Source organism: Arvicola amphibius, chromosome 3 (genome assembly GCF_903992535.2).
Source record: "Arvicola amphibius chromosome 3, mArvAmp1.2, whole genome shotgun sequence".
NCBI lineage: Eukaryota > Metazoa > Chordata > Mammalia > Rodentia > Cricetidae > Arvicola > Arvicola amphibius.
This window is the reverse complement of record NC_052049.1, coordinates 109289004-109304941: the sequence shown is the minus strand read 5'-3', so window position 1 is coordinate 109304941 and position 15938 is coordinate 109289004. Positions and strand designations below refer to the sequence as shown.

Below are 15938 nucleotides of genomic sequence, written 5' to 3'. Positions count from 1 at the left end.
CTGTGCAGTTTAGTGATACTCTGTTCTAAAATTTCAAAACCTAAAATAAAAGAGGTCTGGGAATATAGTCCAGCAATAAAGTAGAGGCTTAGTATACATATGCCCGATGCTTAATCCTTAGTCTAAAAGGGGAGGGGTGATGTCAAACAAAATAAAGATTATTTGAACACTAACATCAAGAGATCGGTAACCTAGGTGGCTGTTGAGTAACTACCAACAAGGTCATGCATACAAAATGGGAAGATTCCCGTTCCAGGCTGGGATCAAATGCAGTTTTGAGACACTACATACAATAGCATGCAACTAAAAATCTGTAAATTATTCATATATGGACTTTCATTCAATGTTTTCAGCCCCCAGTTTCTGAAATCAAAGTTCAGTTAAGGCAGGACCACTGTGTAGTCATTCATGGACTATGTTGGCTGTGAGCAGCAAGAGAACAATGCTCTGTGGTAGCTGTGATGGGGAGTGAGGCAGGGATGGGGACACAGTGAGGGGCCTCACTGTGAGGTGGTGTGGCAGGGATGGGAAGAAGCTAGCCTGAGGCATTGTTGAGGCGGACTGACAAGCTAACTGGATATGCAAATGAGTGGAATCCAAGTGAGCATGATGGTGCTTGAGCAGAAACTGGGAAGTCTAGGGAAAGAAATTCCTATCTGCTGAAGAGTAAGCCTGGGTACTTACACCACCCTAGTCTCAAACATCCCACTCATGACTCCGTGGGGCGTGGTTCTGCCCACTCAGGCTCGCATTCCCGCTAACCTTCAAATCCACAGGACTGATAAGTTCTCGGTATTAACTGTCTTTTCTTACCTTCACCCCAACTTCATCCCATTTACCCCCATACAACTTAAGAGCATGGAAAACCATGGGGATTTATGCGCAGCTCCTCTGAGCCTCTCACTGCAGGTGCAGTGACTATCCAACTGTACTCTAGAGGCTCCTTCAGGACTAACGCCAACATGGAGTCATCAAAGGGATCCGCTGTAACAGCTCAGACCTGTTTCACAGTCACCCTTCTCCTCCACTTCCTCCCACTGCCTCCTCTCTCCTCAGTCACTCGGAGCCACCTTGCCAAAGATCCCTGGAGATATTCCACATCCCTGTCCAATGACTATACACGGTGGGATTCACAAAAGCCACGCCCCTTGCCTTCCCATGAGGCCGTTCTGTAGGTCTCTGCCAGTAGTGTTGCAGCGGCTTCCCCGCTCCACCACGGCTTTGCCCCGTCTTCCTTTTATTTCTTTTCAAGCGTTCCTCCCAAAGTCAAAGTCCTTCCTCCTAAAATTCTCTACATGTTTTTCTCTACCACAGCCCGTTTACAGGGAATTTTACCCCAAACAGTTGGTGCTTCTCACCCTTGGAAAAACAAACTCCAACAAAAGTTTTAGGGACCGATCACCCCCAAACCAGAGGTGAATCGGGATTTCCTCAGCAGTGATGAGTGGCAATGGGAAGCTCCAGGCACCCGCGCTGTCTTGATATAAACTCACTATCATGTCAACCGGTGGTGAATCATGCAGGAAGTATATGGCCGTGACGCTGGATATGAGACTGCTGGGGGCTAGCAGTGCATTGAGGGAGGAAAATAAAAGGCGATAGGATATTCATCGCCAACTAAAGGTCAAATATAAAAACTGGTAGGACTCTAGCTGCTTCGGAAGGGAGTGCTTCTCTTGCTGCTGAAGGATCTGAAAGCAGAACCGTAAGACAATTTTGAATTAGAGAAGCAGGAGAATTGTGGAACATGGAGACTTTCGGGTTATCTATGCCAAGGTCAGGCCCCTACTTGGAAAAGAATGAACCTCTGAGACGTGGGATGGGAACATCTGAGTTGATGCCCTTGAACAGCTAGAATTCCCAGTTTCTCTTGGATCCTCCGGGCCTACTGGGATGGCCCACTCCTCCTTGTTCTGAGCAGGGAGCTTCATATAATTTTTAAAACAACTCAGAAAGCCTGGGATTTGCAAGAAATTGTCATGTGCCTCCTGCATGGCCCACAGGCATTATGGGAATGGTGTAAAGCACAGTTTTTTTTTTTTTATCAATCTTAGAGAAAAGATGATGGGCCGCCAGCAAGGGAGCAGCTTGGTATATTGACTCAAAAGAATTGAGACTCAGAAGTCAGAAGGCTGCAACCCCAACAGAAGGTCAAAATCAGTAGACTTGTCTCTGGAATAATCCAGAACCCCAGTGAGTAAAGGATAGGACATGCTCCCAAATGAACAATTTGTGGACTGGAGTAAATATTTATGAAAATAATAGATCTAATCTTTCCTGAAAAGGAAAAACAAAAAAATAAAATCATTAGACATAACATTTGAAGGACTGCTAGGTACACCAAGGTTGACATTTTAGGGGCTCTGATGTTCATGAATAAGAAGGGATTTAAGGACCAGGTAATACACAAAACCTTGTCCCAGGTCCAAATGACGTTTGCCTACTAACATAGCCACTGACTCTGTCTTTGCCCACATATATAGTGGGAACAGATTGTCCTTGGAAGGTACCAAGAGCCACACATTGTTTCTTGGGGCTGTGAAATTAGAGCAATCTAGAGAGGGATCCAGAGGAATTCTTTACATCATATCTTCTGGCCAAGATAGTCAATCAAAACAACACTTTAGCCAGGCGGTGGTGGCGCACGCCTTTAATCCCAGCCCTTGGGAGGCAGAGGCAGGCAGATCTCTGTGAGTTCGAGACCAGCCTGGTCTACAAGAGCTAGTTCCAGGACAGGCTCCAAAGCCACAGAGAAACCCTGTCTCGAAAAACCAAAAAAAAAAAAAAAAAAAAAACAAAAAAACAAAAAAAACAAAAAACACTTTATCACTGGGGGAATGGCAGGGATATCTCACTCTGAAAACTAAAGGAATGCAGGGGTGATGGACTCTGTCATATCTCATAGAATTCACCCTTCTGGCTGCTACAAAAGCCAGACGGACTATGATGGATGACGGTGATGTATGGAGGATTTAGTCAATCTCAGCTGCAAAGTCTTTGTTGGATTTAATGTCTTTCCTAGGTACACAGCCTTAAGTAGGTGGTTTGAAGATAGCCAGCAATCTGGAAAACGTGTCCCTTTCTATCCCTGTCGGAAGTGGGACCAAGAAGCAGTTTCTACCCACATGGAGACAAACAAAAGGACACAAGTACAGATTTGGCACCAGACTGTCCCTGTGCTTGGTCATGTTATCTAGAGGAAACTGAGTGCTTTCATCGCGCGGGAGACCACATGTTTTCGCTATCTCCACCGGATGAACTGGTGGTGAGCACACTGGAAGGCAACTGAGCTGTGGAATGGACTTTCTGAAGCACAGCCATGGCGCCAGTTTGGAGAGGCTTCTCTGAAACATGGGGTGCTGTGCTCCAGAATACAGCACAAAGTTTTAGTCAATGGCTGTTTTATGTTGCGATGCCCGTGTAGGGGAGGCACAGAGGTCTGGGAACCATGTGGTCCTTTTATCTGTGCACGCAGGGATGCATCTGAGAGTTTGTGCATCTTACCCCTAAAAACTGCCCCACATGCTTACACTCACTTGTTCTCAGACCTGCTTAGCTTTAGTAAAGCTAAAGTTTAGGTCAGTGCTGTCCAAGCTTCCTAACGCTCCCGCCCTTTGGTACAGTTCCTCATGCTGTGGTGACCCCCAAACATAAAATTATTTTGTTGCTACTTCATAACTGTAATTTTGCTAATGTTATGAATCATAATTTAAATATCTGATAGGTAACCCCAAAGAGGGAGAGACCCACAGGTTGAGAACCACTGGTTTAGTCAATGGCTGCTACCTGGTCACTTGGCTCTTGGCCCAAAATACCACTAGTCAAGAAAAGAAGTTATTAGGATGATAGGAGAGTTTTCTCAGGGCCCTGAGGATGAGGGAAGTCAGCTTCCAAGAGGAGAAAGAGAAGACTGTGTCTGACCATTAAGTGACCTATCACTGACTCTTCCCCAATTCCGAGCAATCAAATAAATGAAGGAGTCGGCACATAAGGACGGCATGGTGGCCATGAGCCCCAGGGCCCACATGTTGTAAAACAAATGAATGAAAACCTGGGTCATAGCACCAGGGAAGCCACCAAGACTTGGAGAGAAAAATACAAGGTGGTGAGTAATTTGGGGCTCTGAGCCCAGCTGGAAGCCTCTAGGCCAGTTACAGATGCAGATTCACCAACTTCACGCAAATTTGTCTAGAGAAAGAAGTAATGAGAATCCTGGAGGAAGCATCTTTTTGCTTTTTAAAAAAGTTTATGTGTTTGAAAGGGGGTGTCTGTATGTTTATGTATGAGTGTGTGTGCATGTGTGTGTGTGTGTGTGTGTGTGTGTGTGTGTACAAGTGAGTGTGCATGGGCTAGAGAGTTGACTCAGTGGCTAAGACTCTCACAGAGGAACAAGCTGCTTCAAATTCCTGCCACTTTCACTTCCCCATTATGATGAACTGTGCCTTTGGACTGTGAGAGCAAAATCAACCCTCTCTCCCTTACGTTGCTCCTGTCTAAGCATTTTACCACAGCAACAGGAAAAGAAACAAAGGCAGCCACGGCCAGCTCTCCATTGAGGCTGGAATCCTTGGTTTCTGCACCCTCTAGGAGTGCTGATTGCTGTCTTCTCACCATGGTGCCTCTCTTGAGGAGCGCCTCTGACCCAGCAGAACCCTGGCTGAACAGTCCATAGCTGTTTCTGTCCCAGAAGAATCCCATATGCAGAGTCAGCAAAGGACACACAGCCTCTTTGCCTCAGTGAGCTGGGGTGGGCGTGTGCATCTGGCTCCATAGTGACCTTCCGGAATCCCTGAGGCCTCCATTACTGCCACACCACCCATAAAGGTCCCCTCTATCTCCTCTTTCAGATGTTCCTCCCGAGAATATTTCCCAAGAAATTCCTGTACACTAATCTCCACCTAAGTCAGATTTCTGGTAGACTTGGGGAGGGCAGATGCTCAGTGGGTGAGTTCAGATCCCGAGTTCACTTACTGGTGGGTGTGGCCTTGCTCCCCTGTGACCCAGCACGGAAGGGAAAGGATCCACCTGACAAAATTTATACCTCAAGGCTTAGTATTCATAGAGTTGGACAACATGAACATAACTGCTCAGAACACTTCTATCGTACCTACAAGTGAGCAGTAATTCTCTGTTCACCTACAGCCTCTATCCCCTGGGCCTACTTGCCATCACTATAGAGCTGTCTGTCCTTAGCTCTTCATGTAAATTGAATTGCATGTGGCATGTCATGATCCTTTCCTTCCACTCCGCATGTAATTGGAAAGCATAGGCAAGCTATAGCGAGAACAGTTGCTTTATTTTCCTGGGCGCATGTTTTTCAGTAAAAAGACACTGTATTTTATTTATCTGTTCTTCAGTTGAAGGGCATTTAGGCTGCTTCCAGCTTTGCCTGTTAGCAATCCTGTTATGAACATTCCTGTACACGTTTCTATGTGGATGCTTTGCTTTTATTTCTCTTGAATGTGCCCAGAAAGATGAATTATTTTGTCAGGTGGGAACTCTCACTTAACAACGGAGTCTGTTTTGAGTTGGCCAGCTACTCCTGAGCATGGGCCCTGCCTTGCGATGTGGTTGAGACACCCAGGCTCGTGTCATTGGAGAAAACTGATTTTCCATTTCTGAGCAGGTGACAATTGCAAGCAACTTCTTGATTAGAAGTGGGACTTTGTGTTTGCTTCCCCTTCTGTGTGCTGGGATTTTGTCTGCTTTGAACATCTGCAAACCTTGTGTGTGGTATCACAGTCTCCGTGAGTTCATAGATGTCTGACACTGTTTTCCTGGGTCATCCCTCACTTCTGGTCCTTACAGTCTTTCTGCCTCCTCTTCCACATAGATCCCTGGGTCTTAGTGGAGGGGTGTGGTAGAGACCCCACTGAGACTGAGTGCTTCCAAAGTCTCTCATTCTCTGTACATTGTCCAGCTGTGGGTCTGTGGTCTGTGTTAATTACCAGATAATGCAAGAGGATTAAGCAAGACACTGATCTATAGGTAACAACTTGAGGATCTGTGTATAAGTTGCTGACCTCTTTTACATCCCCACCAACAGAGCTAAGGAGTCCAGTGTCTCTGCATCCTTGTTGATTCATGTCATCTGCTGTATTTGCTACAGCCATGCTGGGAGATGGAGGGACCAAGTAGTAGCTTGGTTGCGTCTTTGAAGTCTTCCTGGATGGCCACTGATACTAATCATCTGTGCTTGCTTCTCTGTCTTTCTCTCTCTCTCTCTCTCTCTCTCTCTGTCTCTCTCTCTCCCCCTCTCTCTGTGTGTCTCTCTCTGTCTCTGTCCTCTGTGTGTGTGTGTGGTCTTTCTCCTTTCCCCTTCTCCCTTTCTCCTTCTCCCTTTCTCCTTCTCCCTTTCCCCTTCTCCCTTTCTTCTCTTCTCCTCCTCCCCCCATCCCTCTTTCTCTCTTCTTGCACAAGGTCTCAAGTAACTCAGTCTGGCCTCATATTCATTATATATCCAGGAAAGACCTTGGCCTTCGGATCCTCTTACGTACCTCCTAACTGCTAGGATTACAGGTGTGTGCCACCACACTTCATTTATGCTATGTAGTGCAGCAGATTAACCCAAGACTTTGGGCATACGAAGTAAACACTGTATCAACTGATTGTATCCTCAAACCCCACCCATTTTTTTTCTGAAGCATACTCCAATGCAAGTTGTCCTTATAGCTGCCTGAAATGGCTCTCTCCACCAGTCTGCTTGATTACCCCATTGTTACATGAAATATAGAACTTGTCCTTCACTTTTCTTCTTTGTCTGTCTTATCTGTAGAATAAGTGAATATTCTTGGTAAAACTTTTTATATTCTTGGCTTTCAGGGTACCACATCATCTTCCTTTCTTTCTTTCATTTCTGACTGTACTCATTTATTTCTTTTCTCTGACATCCCAAATGAATACTTCTACAACCTGTCCTGCTGTCTACTCATGTTCCTTTTCTTATGCTAAACCCACCAGAGATCCATGCCACTCTCCTAGTATCCTGACTTCAAATGTCATGCGTAGAGTGGTGGTGGCTTTCAATAGTGTCTATCAACCAGGATCTCAATCCCGTACAGCCAAAAGTCACATTTTTTAACATCACTGCTCAGGTATTAAGAGTCAAGATGAAATATTTCCAAACTAACCCCCCTACTGTTTTTAACCAGACCAGCCCCCTTTCCTTTCTCAATTCAGAGCCACTCACTCAAACTGAAACTTTTGGAGCAAGTCTTGACTCTTTCCCTTTCTCTGATGAAGAACGTAAGGTCTTGTGTGTGGCCTCTGCCTGTCTGGCCTCCTGTGCATGCTGCAGCAACTAGAAGTACCCTTTGTACAACAGGCACCCTGTAAATGTTGGTTAAGCAAATCCCATTGACAATCTCTCCCCGATGGTTTTTCTTCCACTCTCCATCTGGAGTACAGACACAGGTAAGTGTTGCCTTCTCCCTGCAGCTCGGCTGCTTCTGCAGACTTCCCTCCCCATCAGAGCCATTTCTCCTCAGTGCTCCAGGGGCATATTATATTTAACCTCTACCATTGTACTTAAAATATTGCTTTGTGACTTTCCATATCCAATTTTCCCACAAGATATGAGTTCCCGCAATGTATAATCATCACCTTTATATTTCTTTAATAATCCTGGGTGCCTGGCCTTCATAGTAAAATTAATAAAAGTGTTGAATGAATCACTAAACATACTCTGTCTTCTCTCAGCTCCCTGCCTCCCCCTTTCCGCTACCCCAAAATATCAGCAAGCCCCTTTGCTCCAAATTCTAAGGACACGTACTCTTTTCATACCTCCACTGCTCCTGGATCTCCTCTGTCTCACATGGTGGTTGGAGAGATACCCCCCAGCCATTGTCTAAGTAAGATGCTATAACAAACTAATTAGTCCCAAGAAAAAGTTAATAGATTACCAACACTGAGTGTTAGAGCTCAGTGCTGTTAAGGCTTTTTCAACTCAGCAGGTAAACAACATCTTACATTGGGGAGGGAATATGGAGATAGGTGACCAATTCTGCCTTTTGATGGTCTTGTTTGGTGGCTTCCGGGTTGCTATGGCTTGGGAGATTTAGACCTCAGATAAATTAAAATCAAGGAGAACATAGATATACCAGACATCTCAAAAAACAAAGAGATAGCTCCCTCATGGTGATGAAATGAAGGGCTGTGGTACGTCACCACTGACAGCAGTCCTGGGGAGACCCTTGGCCCCTCTCCAGTGTACCCCACTTGGCCTTGTGAAAAGATCCACCCACACAGCATAAATCGTTTCGAAATGCTTTGAAAACCAGAAGCTTTGGAATTCATTCAACAAAGCATCCATTAATCCCAGTTCAGGGTCTCCAAACACAAGCTGCGGAACAAATGCTGGTTCTGTGAAAGAGCCACAGGGCTGGAAAGACAGTCAAAAGACACCCTTGGTCTGGAAGGAACTTGAAGTGTAATATGGGGGAAGCTGGTGTCAACAAAAGGGTTAATACCAAACAGAAGAGAGAATGTGGTATAGGACAGAGGAAACATCAGCTTTAGTAACTGTAATCTAGGAGAAGCTGGCCTAGGCTTCTTGAGATGAGTAGAAAAATAAGAAGACATTTTCTAAGCAAATCTGGGAAAGCATAGAAAGACAGGCACATACAAGCCAGGGAGTCTTGGTCCAGCTTGGCTTAGAAGAGCCTCTCAGAGCTGCAATACGCGTGGGTCCAAGGACTGGAGATGGTGTAGTAATATTCTTAGATGATTAAGACTGGGTTATGAGCAATATTAAATACCATGATAAAAGCTGGACTTCATCGTTTTAAGAAGTGAGGAATGGTTTAAAAAAATTTTAAGTCAGGACTCAGCCTTTCAGAATTTTAGCTTTTGTGTGAGTCTCCTTTAACTCCCATTATACAGGATGCCATGTCAAGCAAGGTCATTTTCATGATGGAAGACAACTTGACTATAGGATGGAGAAAGGGTGAGAAAGGGTGAGCTCAACCAATCTGTTGATAGCAGCGCTATCAAATGCAGGGAGTGAGGATTTGTGTTCCTATCACTATCCCCAAAACATGTTCTCACCAAGGCCACATAACCACTGTACCAATAAATCGAATGGACACTTTCGGGCTGTCAGTGTCTCTCCATGTGTTAAACATTTCTCTGTTGTGTAAAGATGGCTAAGAAGGGATGCATATAGTTACATGGATAAGAGAGTAAAAAATCTACATGACCAATTGGCTGAGGTGAGGGGAACCAGGGATGGCATGGTCAATTATTTTGACTGATTGAGTGTGTTTGTTCACATGAGGGGCACAGAATGCCAAGAAAGCTTTTAGGGAACTATGATGTGGGAGAGTCTTCTGTTTGTGTTGATTTCATTTGTTAATAAAGAAACTGCCTTGGCCAGCCCTTAGGTGGGTGGAGTAGGCAGAACAGGAAGAAGGAAGTGAGGTAGATGGCTCAGACAATTGCCCCACCTCTCCTCTCTGAGACAGATGCCGTGCCTCTCCTCAGGGAGACAGACGCAATGAAGCTCTGGCCCAAGATGGATGTACGCTAGAATCTTCCCGGTAAGGCACCACTTCGTGGTGCTACACAGATTATTAGATATGGGTTAATCAAGATGTGAGTAAGAGGCTGGAACTAATAGGCCAGGCAGTGTTTAAATGAATGTAGTTTGTGTGTTGTTATTTCGGGGCACAAGCTAGCCAGGCAGCCGGGAGCCTGGAGGAACAAAAAGCAGGCCTGCCCGCAGCTCCCTTCTACAGAACTACTCTAAATTTGTGCCAGTGAATACTGAGTTTAGTACTTTGGTGAGACAGTAGGGTGAGAAGTTATAAGAAAGATGAATATGGACACCAATCAGGAAAAAGCTATGGAAGCTGCAGATCTCAGCAACAACCAACATGTAATAGTATGTTGAAACCAGGTAATCTCTGCAGTATATTTGGAGATCGATGGATACCAAATGCAAAGACTGGTTGAAAAGAGGAATCCATGAGACTAAAAGAGGGAAAGATGGAGAATGTATCCCAAAGCTGGAAGAGGCTTTCCACAGAGGAGTGTCCAACAGAGACCAAGAGAGAGACTTTGGCTGCTTAAGAACACCAGGTCATTGAGATGTAGGTGAGGGAGAAATGTGAAGTGATAGAAACAAGGCAGACGAAAACCCCAGAAATAAACCAGGAGGAGGCAACCACCCTCAACTCCACGTAAAAGGAGGCTGCCACCTGAGAGTCAGTACAATGGTGACTTTCGTGCCCCGCCCCCATCTGTACTGAGTTACAAATGAAAGAGAAGAAATGAAGTCCATGAATGTCTACAGGTGCATGGACTCCAGATTTTCACTCCTTTCTCCTCTAAGCCTTACATAGAGCAGCCTTAAGCCACCATGGGTAATCACATGTGAGCCCCAACACAGGCTACGTTTGATTTGCCCAGTCATGGACATATGACCCAAACCCAGCTCATCCTACACTTTCATCATGTTGGGTCATCAGAGGGCCTCTCCTGAGATTTCCTCTGAGGAACATATAGGAAAAATGTGCTAGCTGCCAGTAGAAGAAACACTGGAGCAGACTTCATGTTTAGGATCTGTAGTAGCCAGGAAGGACCACAGGCAGGATAAGGTTGTGAAAGACAGTTTGGAATAAGCTGAGGGACCCAATGACAGAGAGACAGTAGAAGTCAACTGAGAGAAGAAAAGCTTTTAAGAGCTCAGAGCATCTAGTCTCGGTGCCCCTGTGGCCCCCAGAGAGTTTTCTGTTCTCTCTGAAAACATTTGTACATTAAGCCCTTTTATTTCTTCGGGTTTGTTGGAGCTGAGTGTCTCTCTTTTTTTGCAATCAGAAGAGGCTAACTATAAAAGTTAACCATAAAAGATGCTGGTCTGGACAACAAAGGCAAAAATGGATCAATGAGATTGCTTCCAACTAAAACACACAAACGTAGTGAAAGAAAAGACAAGAGAAAGAAAGACAACCCGTGAGACAGAGGGAAATGTGTGAAGAGCTGATGTCTCTCAGATTGGCATCCAAATTATATAAGCAACTCAGGCTCAGCAGAAAGAAAACAAACAGCCCCATTCTTTAAAATAAGCAAATGACCCAAAAAGACATACAAATGGACCAGTATACAAAAAAAAAGAAATAAATACTCAACCCCACTAATATCCAAAGAAAAGTAAGTAAAACCTGTGATAACAAGTCATGACTGTCATGATCGCTCACGTCAAGGTCAATATAAGAGGTCATTGGTGCTGTTAAAAACACGGGAAAAAGAGAATGATGACTCATTATGATGGAATGCAAATTAATACAACCATTATAGAAAACAAGACAGCAGCAGTTCCTTCAAACATTAGTATAGGAGGTTCTTCTGTTCCTGTGTTGCTTTCATTGGTTAATGAATAAAGAAACTGCTTTGGGCCTGACAGGGCAGAACTTAGGCAGGCGGAAAAGACAGAACTGAATGCTGGGAAGAAGGGCAGAGTGAGAGATGCCATGGATTCTCTGCTTGAAATGGACACCGATTAGAATCTCCAGTAAGCCACTGCCACGCAATGATACACAGATTAATAGAGATGGGCTAAACTAATATATGAGTTAGCCAATAAGAAGTTAGAACTAATGGCAAAGCAGTGTTTTAATTAATATCGTTTCTGTGTGGCTATTTCGGGTGTAAGCTAGCTGGGTGGCCAGGACAAACAAGTGGCCTGCTCCCTACAACAAAACATGAAAACCAGTACAACCATCTGATCCAACAATCCCACTGCTGAGTCTGTCTAGAAGGAACAGAAAGCAGTATGTCAGAGATGCATGCATCCTTAAGTTTATTTGAGCATTATCCACAAGATTCAGGCAAGAAAATCAGCTTGAGTGTCCATCAGTCATAAATAAAATGTGACACAGACACAAAGAAAAAGAATTTCTTTAAGAACTTTAAATCCCACCATTTGCAAAATGGCTGGAATTGGAAGCTGTCGTGCTAAATCACACATTTCAGTCACAGAAAGACAAATACTGGGGAGATGGCACGGTGGGGAAAGCACTTATGGAATAAGCATGAGGGCATGAGTTCAGATGCCCAGAACCTGCATGGCAGCACCTATCTGTAACCCCAGCACTGGGGAGGCAAGGCAGGTGGTTCCAGTGGCTTGCTGGCCAGTTCATTCATACAGCTGTCATATCAAGTTTTGGGTCCATGGAGAAGCCCTGTCTCAAAAACTAACGTCAACAGCTATTGAGAAAGACATCGACATGACTCTCTGGCCTACATACATGCACACATGGACATGAACATCTCATACACACACATGCATACAACATAATGCAAAATGCAAGTGCTTCATGGTCAGTTGCATATGGAATCCAATACAGAAGAGTAGAATGGTAGCTGCCATGGTGAGGAGGGGTGGGGCGAGGTGTGGTCACATGACATGGGATTTCAGTTTCATGGCAGGAGTAGGTTCAGAACAACTATCCCACAACATGGAAACCACAGACGATTGTGTATTAGAGACTTGACAATTCTAAGAACATGGATTTTGCATCTTATCTCTGAAGGATTATGCCTCTTAGCTCTAAAGTTTGCCAGGTGATACATGTATTAAATTAACCCTTCTGCACTTATCAAGCTTACCTATTATATTTATATTTATACCATAAATATAATTTGTATTTGTAAAATTTAAAATACTAACATGTTTTTTTTATTTTAAAATTAAAGAAATACATCTGTGAATGGGAGGTAAGTTCTCAGGCAATAGCAACCAACAAAGGGTCACTTGACACGTGGGTCATTTGAGCAACACATCACGGAAGGGGGATGTTAATGAGCTATTTTGACAGACTTAACCAGCTTGTTTGCCTTATTGATTTGTTCCTAAAGAGCCCTGGACTAGGAAACATGGTTCTAATGCTTACTCAACTTATTCAATTATTCACTAAGTCACTTAATATGAGTCTTGGTTCTCTTACCTAAACAATAGAAATGTAAACATCTACCTCCTTACCTCACGGGATGTAAGATCTTATGTTGAGAGATTAGGTCATCATACTGAAAAGTGAAACTCCAAATTGTTACTAACCATGAATCATGTCAAACCCAGCATCTGCTGTATACCTCTTCTCTTCGCTAACATACCCACGGATTCTCTCAACAGAGCTACACCTACCCTGCCATCTTACCTGCCACTCCCCCCCGCCTTGTTTCTGTCCCTTCCATACGTGTTTGAAGCTCTCTGTTCATGCTGTGGTCCTGTCGTTTTAATTCTGGCTGGGTGCCACAGAAGTCCAATAACTAAGCTACCTGGGTTGCTCTCTGTTGCTATGATAAACACCACAAACAAAAGCAACTTCACAGAGAGGGTTTATTTGGTTTATTGCGTGATCACAGGCAGTCTTTGGGGAAAATCAGGGCAGGATCACAAAGTAGAAACTGAAGGAAGCAGAGGCCCTGGAGGAACACTGTGTCCTGGCTTTCTCCTCATCGACTGCTCAGTTTGATTTTTTTTTTTTTTTTTTTTTTGAGCTATAGAGCCAGGTTTATTTCTTGAAGTTGAGAGGACTGAAAGACAGCACGGGGACACGGGGCGTCCAGTGGGAGCTGCTCCCCCAGAGCAGACCTGCTTTGTTTTGTTTTTCCCAGATGATTGCAAAATAAAACTGGAAGGTTCCAGAACCTTTTCAATGGAAGTTGAATCTTTCAATCAACTAACTAGGCACAGGAAAGATTGGATCTTTTGACCATTTCTTCAGGCAATATCTCGATCATTGCTTTTTTTCCTGTTGTCTTGTAAAGCTCTGGAGTTCAGAGTTGGGCAGAGCAGACATCTTCATGGCTGTGACACAGCTAGGCAGAGGGGACCATTCACTTCAGCCAGATCCACTTGTCACCCACCTCTTCATTGTATCCAGGGCTGTACTTGCGGCCTGGCAGCTCTCTGAAGCTGTTGTAGATTCGGGTACCCTGGTGAGCTCCAATCGTGATTTCTGGAAGGTAGACAGGAATAGTTGTGTAATTCAGCACATCCATCTTCTCCTGAACCAGCATCCACAGGTTGTGAAAGGTACGGTCATCCTGTTCAAGCCAAGGCCCTTTGTTGTAGTTAAGGTATTCTATGTCCTCTACCACCTTGGTTGAGTCTTCAGATTCCCAGGTACTGTACACCAAAACCTCACACTGCTCACTCATCTTTGGGAGGAAGGTGTTCTTGTAGGCATTCTCGATGTCCTGGAGATAGGCAGAGGTGATCTTCATTTCATGTGGATCTCCTTTCTTCTGGATCCGGCTCTGGATCTCTGGTACGGGCACATCGATATAGACAACTACGTGGGGTGGCAGGTACTCTGGGAGAGTGAGCCGTTTCACTTCATTGTAGTGGTCCACACAGTCCTTTCGGATGAAGCCCTGGTTGTACATTGCCTCCAGGAAGACAAAGTCACTGTAGATGGAGTGTTCCAAGACCACACCTTGTCCTGTGCTCAACAGCTGTTCCAGGGCGTCTGAGTACTGTAGGAGGCGGCTGGCGTACAGCCAGGACTGCAGGCGATAGCTGTTGCCATCATTGCTTTTGGGATTATCATAAAATTTCTCTAAGCTACAGCTGCCACTAAATTCTGTGTGGAGGGGCCTTCCATCGCCTGTGGTGCTGCTTGAGTACTAGATGCCTGCTTCTGGAAAGTGCTTCATGCCTAGCTTCTCTGCGATCTCCTTTGCAAGCTTGTTCTTCCCAGCGCATATGTTCCCGTCTACCGTTATCACTCGGCTGTACTCATTCAGTTTTTTGGTTGTCTTATCACCAAGAACGAAGGCCAGAGGTCCATACCTCAGCTGGCATTGCACACTGGTATGAATCTGTCCCACGCGCTGGGCTCCAGCCGCGAGGCCCCGCGCGGATGCTGACGCCGGGAGAAGTCTCAGCAGCCTCAAGGCCATTGCTCCGCCGTCCCCGCCGGCTCAAGGACCAGACGGATGCGAGCGCAACGGGGTCCTACTCAGTTTGATTTTTTTACACAACCCAGGATCACCTGCTCAGGGTGACACTGTCCACAGTGGACTGCCCCCCCCCCAAGATCAACCATTAATCAAGAAATGTCCCCCACAGACCTGCCTACTGGCTGATTTTATAGAGGCATTTTCTCAGTTGAGGTTACCTCTTCCTATGACCTTACCTTGTGTCAAGTTCATAATAAAACCAACCAGTACACTGAATAACCAACAAATATACCAGGAAAGGCATCCATATGTTGCTCACATGCAAAAATATTCCAATATAATAGACAAGAAATCACATTAGAAATGGTAACTGATGGCAGTGGCCACCATAGTGATAACAAGAAGTCCTGCTGGTTGGTCTAATAGACATTATGTCTACAGTGTATATGACCAGAGCCTTAGTGATTTTAAAAGGATCTTCAGGCAACTCTACGCCACACAATGAGTAGAAGAAAAAAGGCATACACCTTACAGACTTGACCCATTTTATCCATTTTGAAGACATTTTTTTAAAGCCCTCATGCCAAGCTTTGGTATAATTTAAAAGCCTCACAAATCTAATCCAGATGATAATCACTAATTAGCGGGAATGCATGAAGTTATGAAGCTTTGGGCACAGCAAAGGAAACAATCAATAAAGAGACAGTCCAGAGAAGGGAAGGAAAACCTTGCCAGCTTTACACCTGACAGGGGACAGCTATCCAGAATAGATAACCAATTCCCAAAATCAAGGACCAAAAAACCAAGCAATCCCATCAGAAAACAAGGCAGTGCACAGAACAGACACCTTTCAGGAGAAGAGATGTGAATGGTGGTCATTCCAGCTTGCTTCTCTGTTGAGATTTAACACTATGGCCGGAAGCAACTTGCAGAGGAAGGGGTTTCTTTCATCTTCTGGCTTGTAGTTCATTGATCAGGGAAGTCAGGGCAGGAGCTCAAGGCAGAAACATGGAGGAATGTTGCTTACTGGCTTG

General features: G+C 44.8%; 1 protein-coding gene across 1 annotated transcript; it reads right to left on the bottom strand.

The window, feature by feature from the left end:
• Positions 1–13561: 13561 nt before the first annotated feature.
• LOC119810151 (NADH dehydrogenase [ubiquinone] 1 alpha subcomplex subunit 10, mitochondrial-like) lies at positions 13562–14904 on the bottom strand. Its single transcript, XM_038323494.1, is given in 1 exon segment — positions 13562–14904. A coding segment is annotated over 1 exon segment (1068 nt). The 3' UTR covers positions 13562–13836.
• Between the last annotated feature and the right edge of the window lie 1034 nt (positions 14905–15938).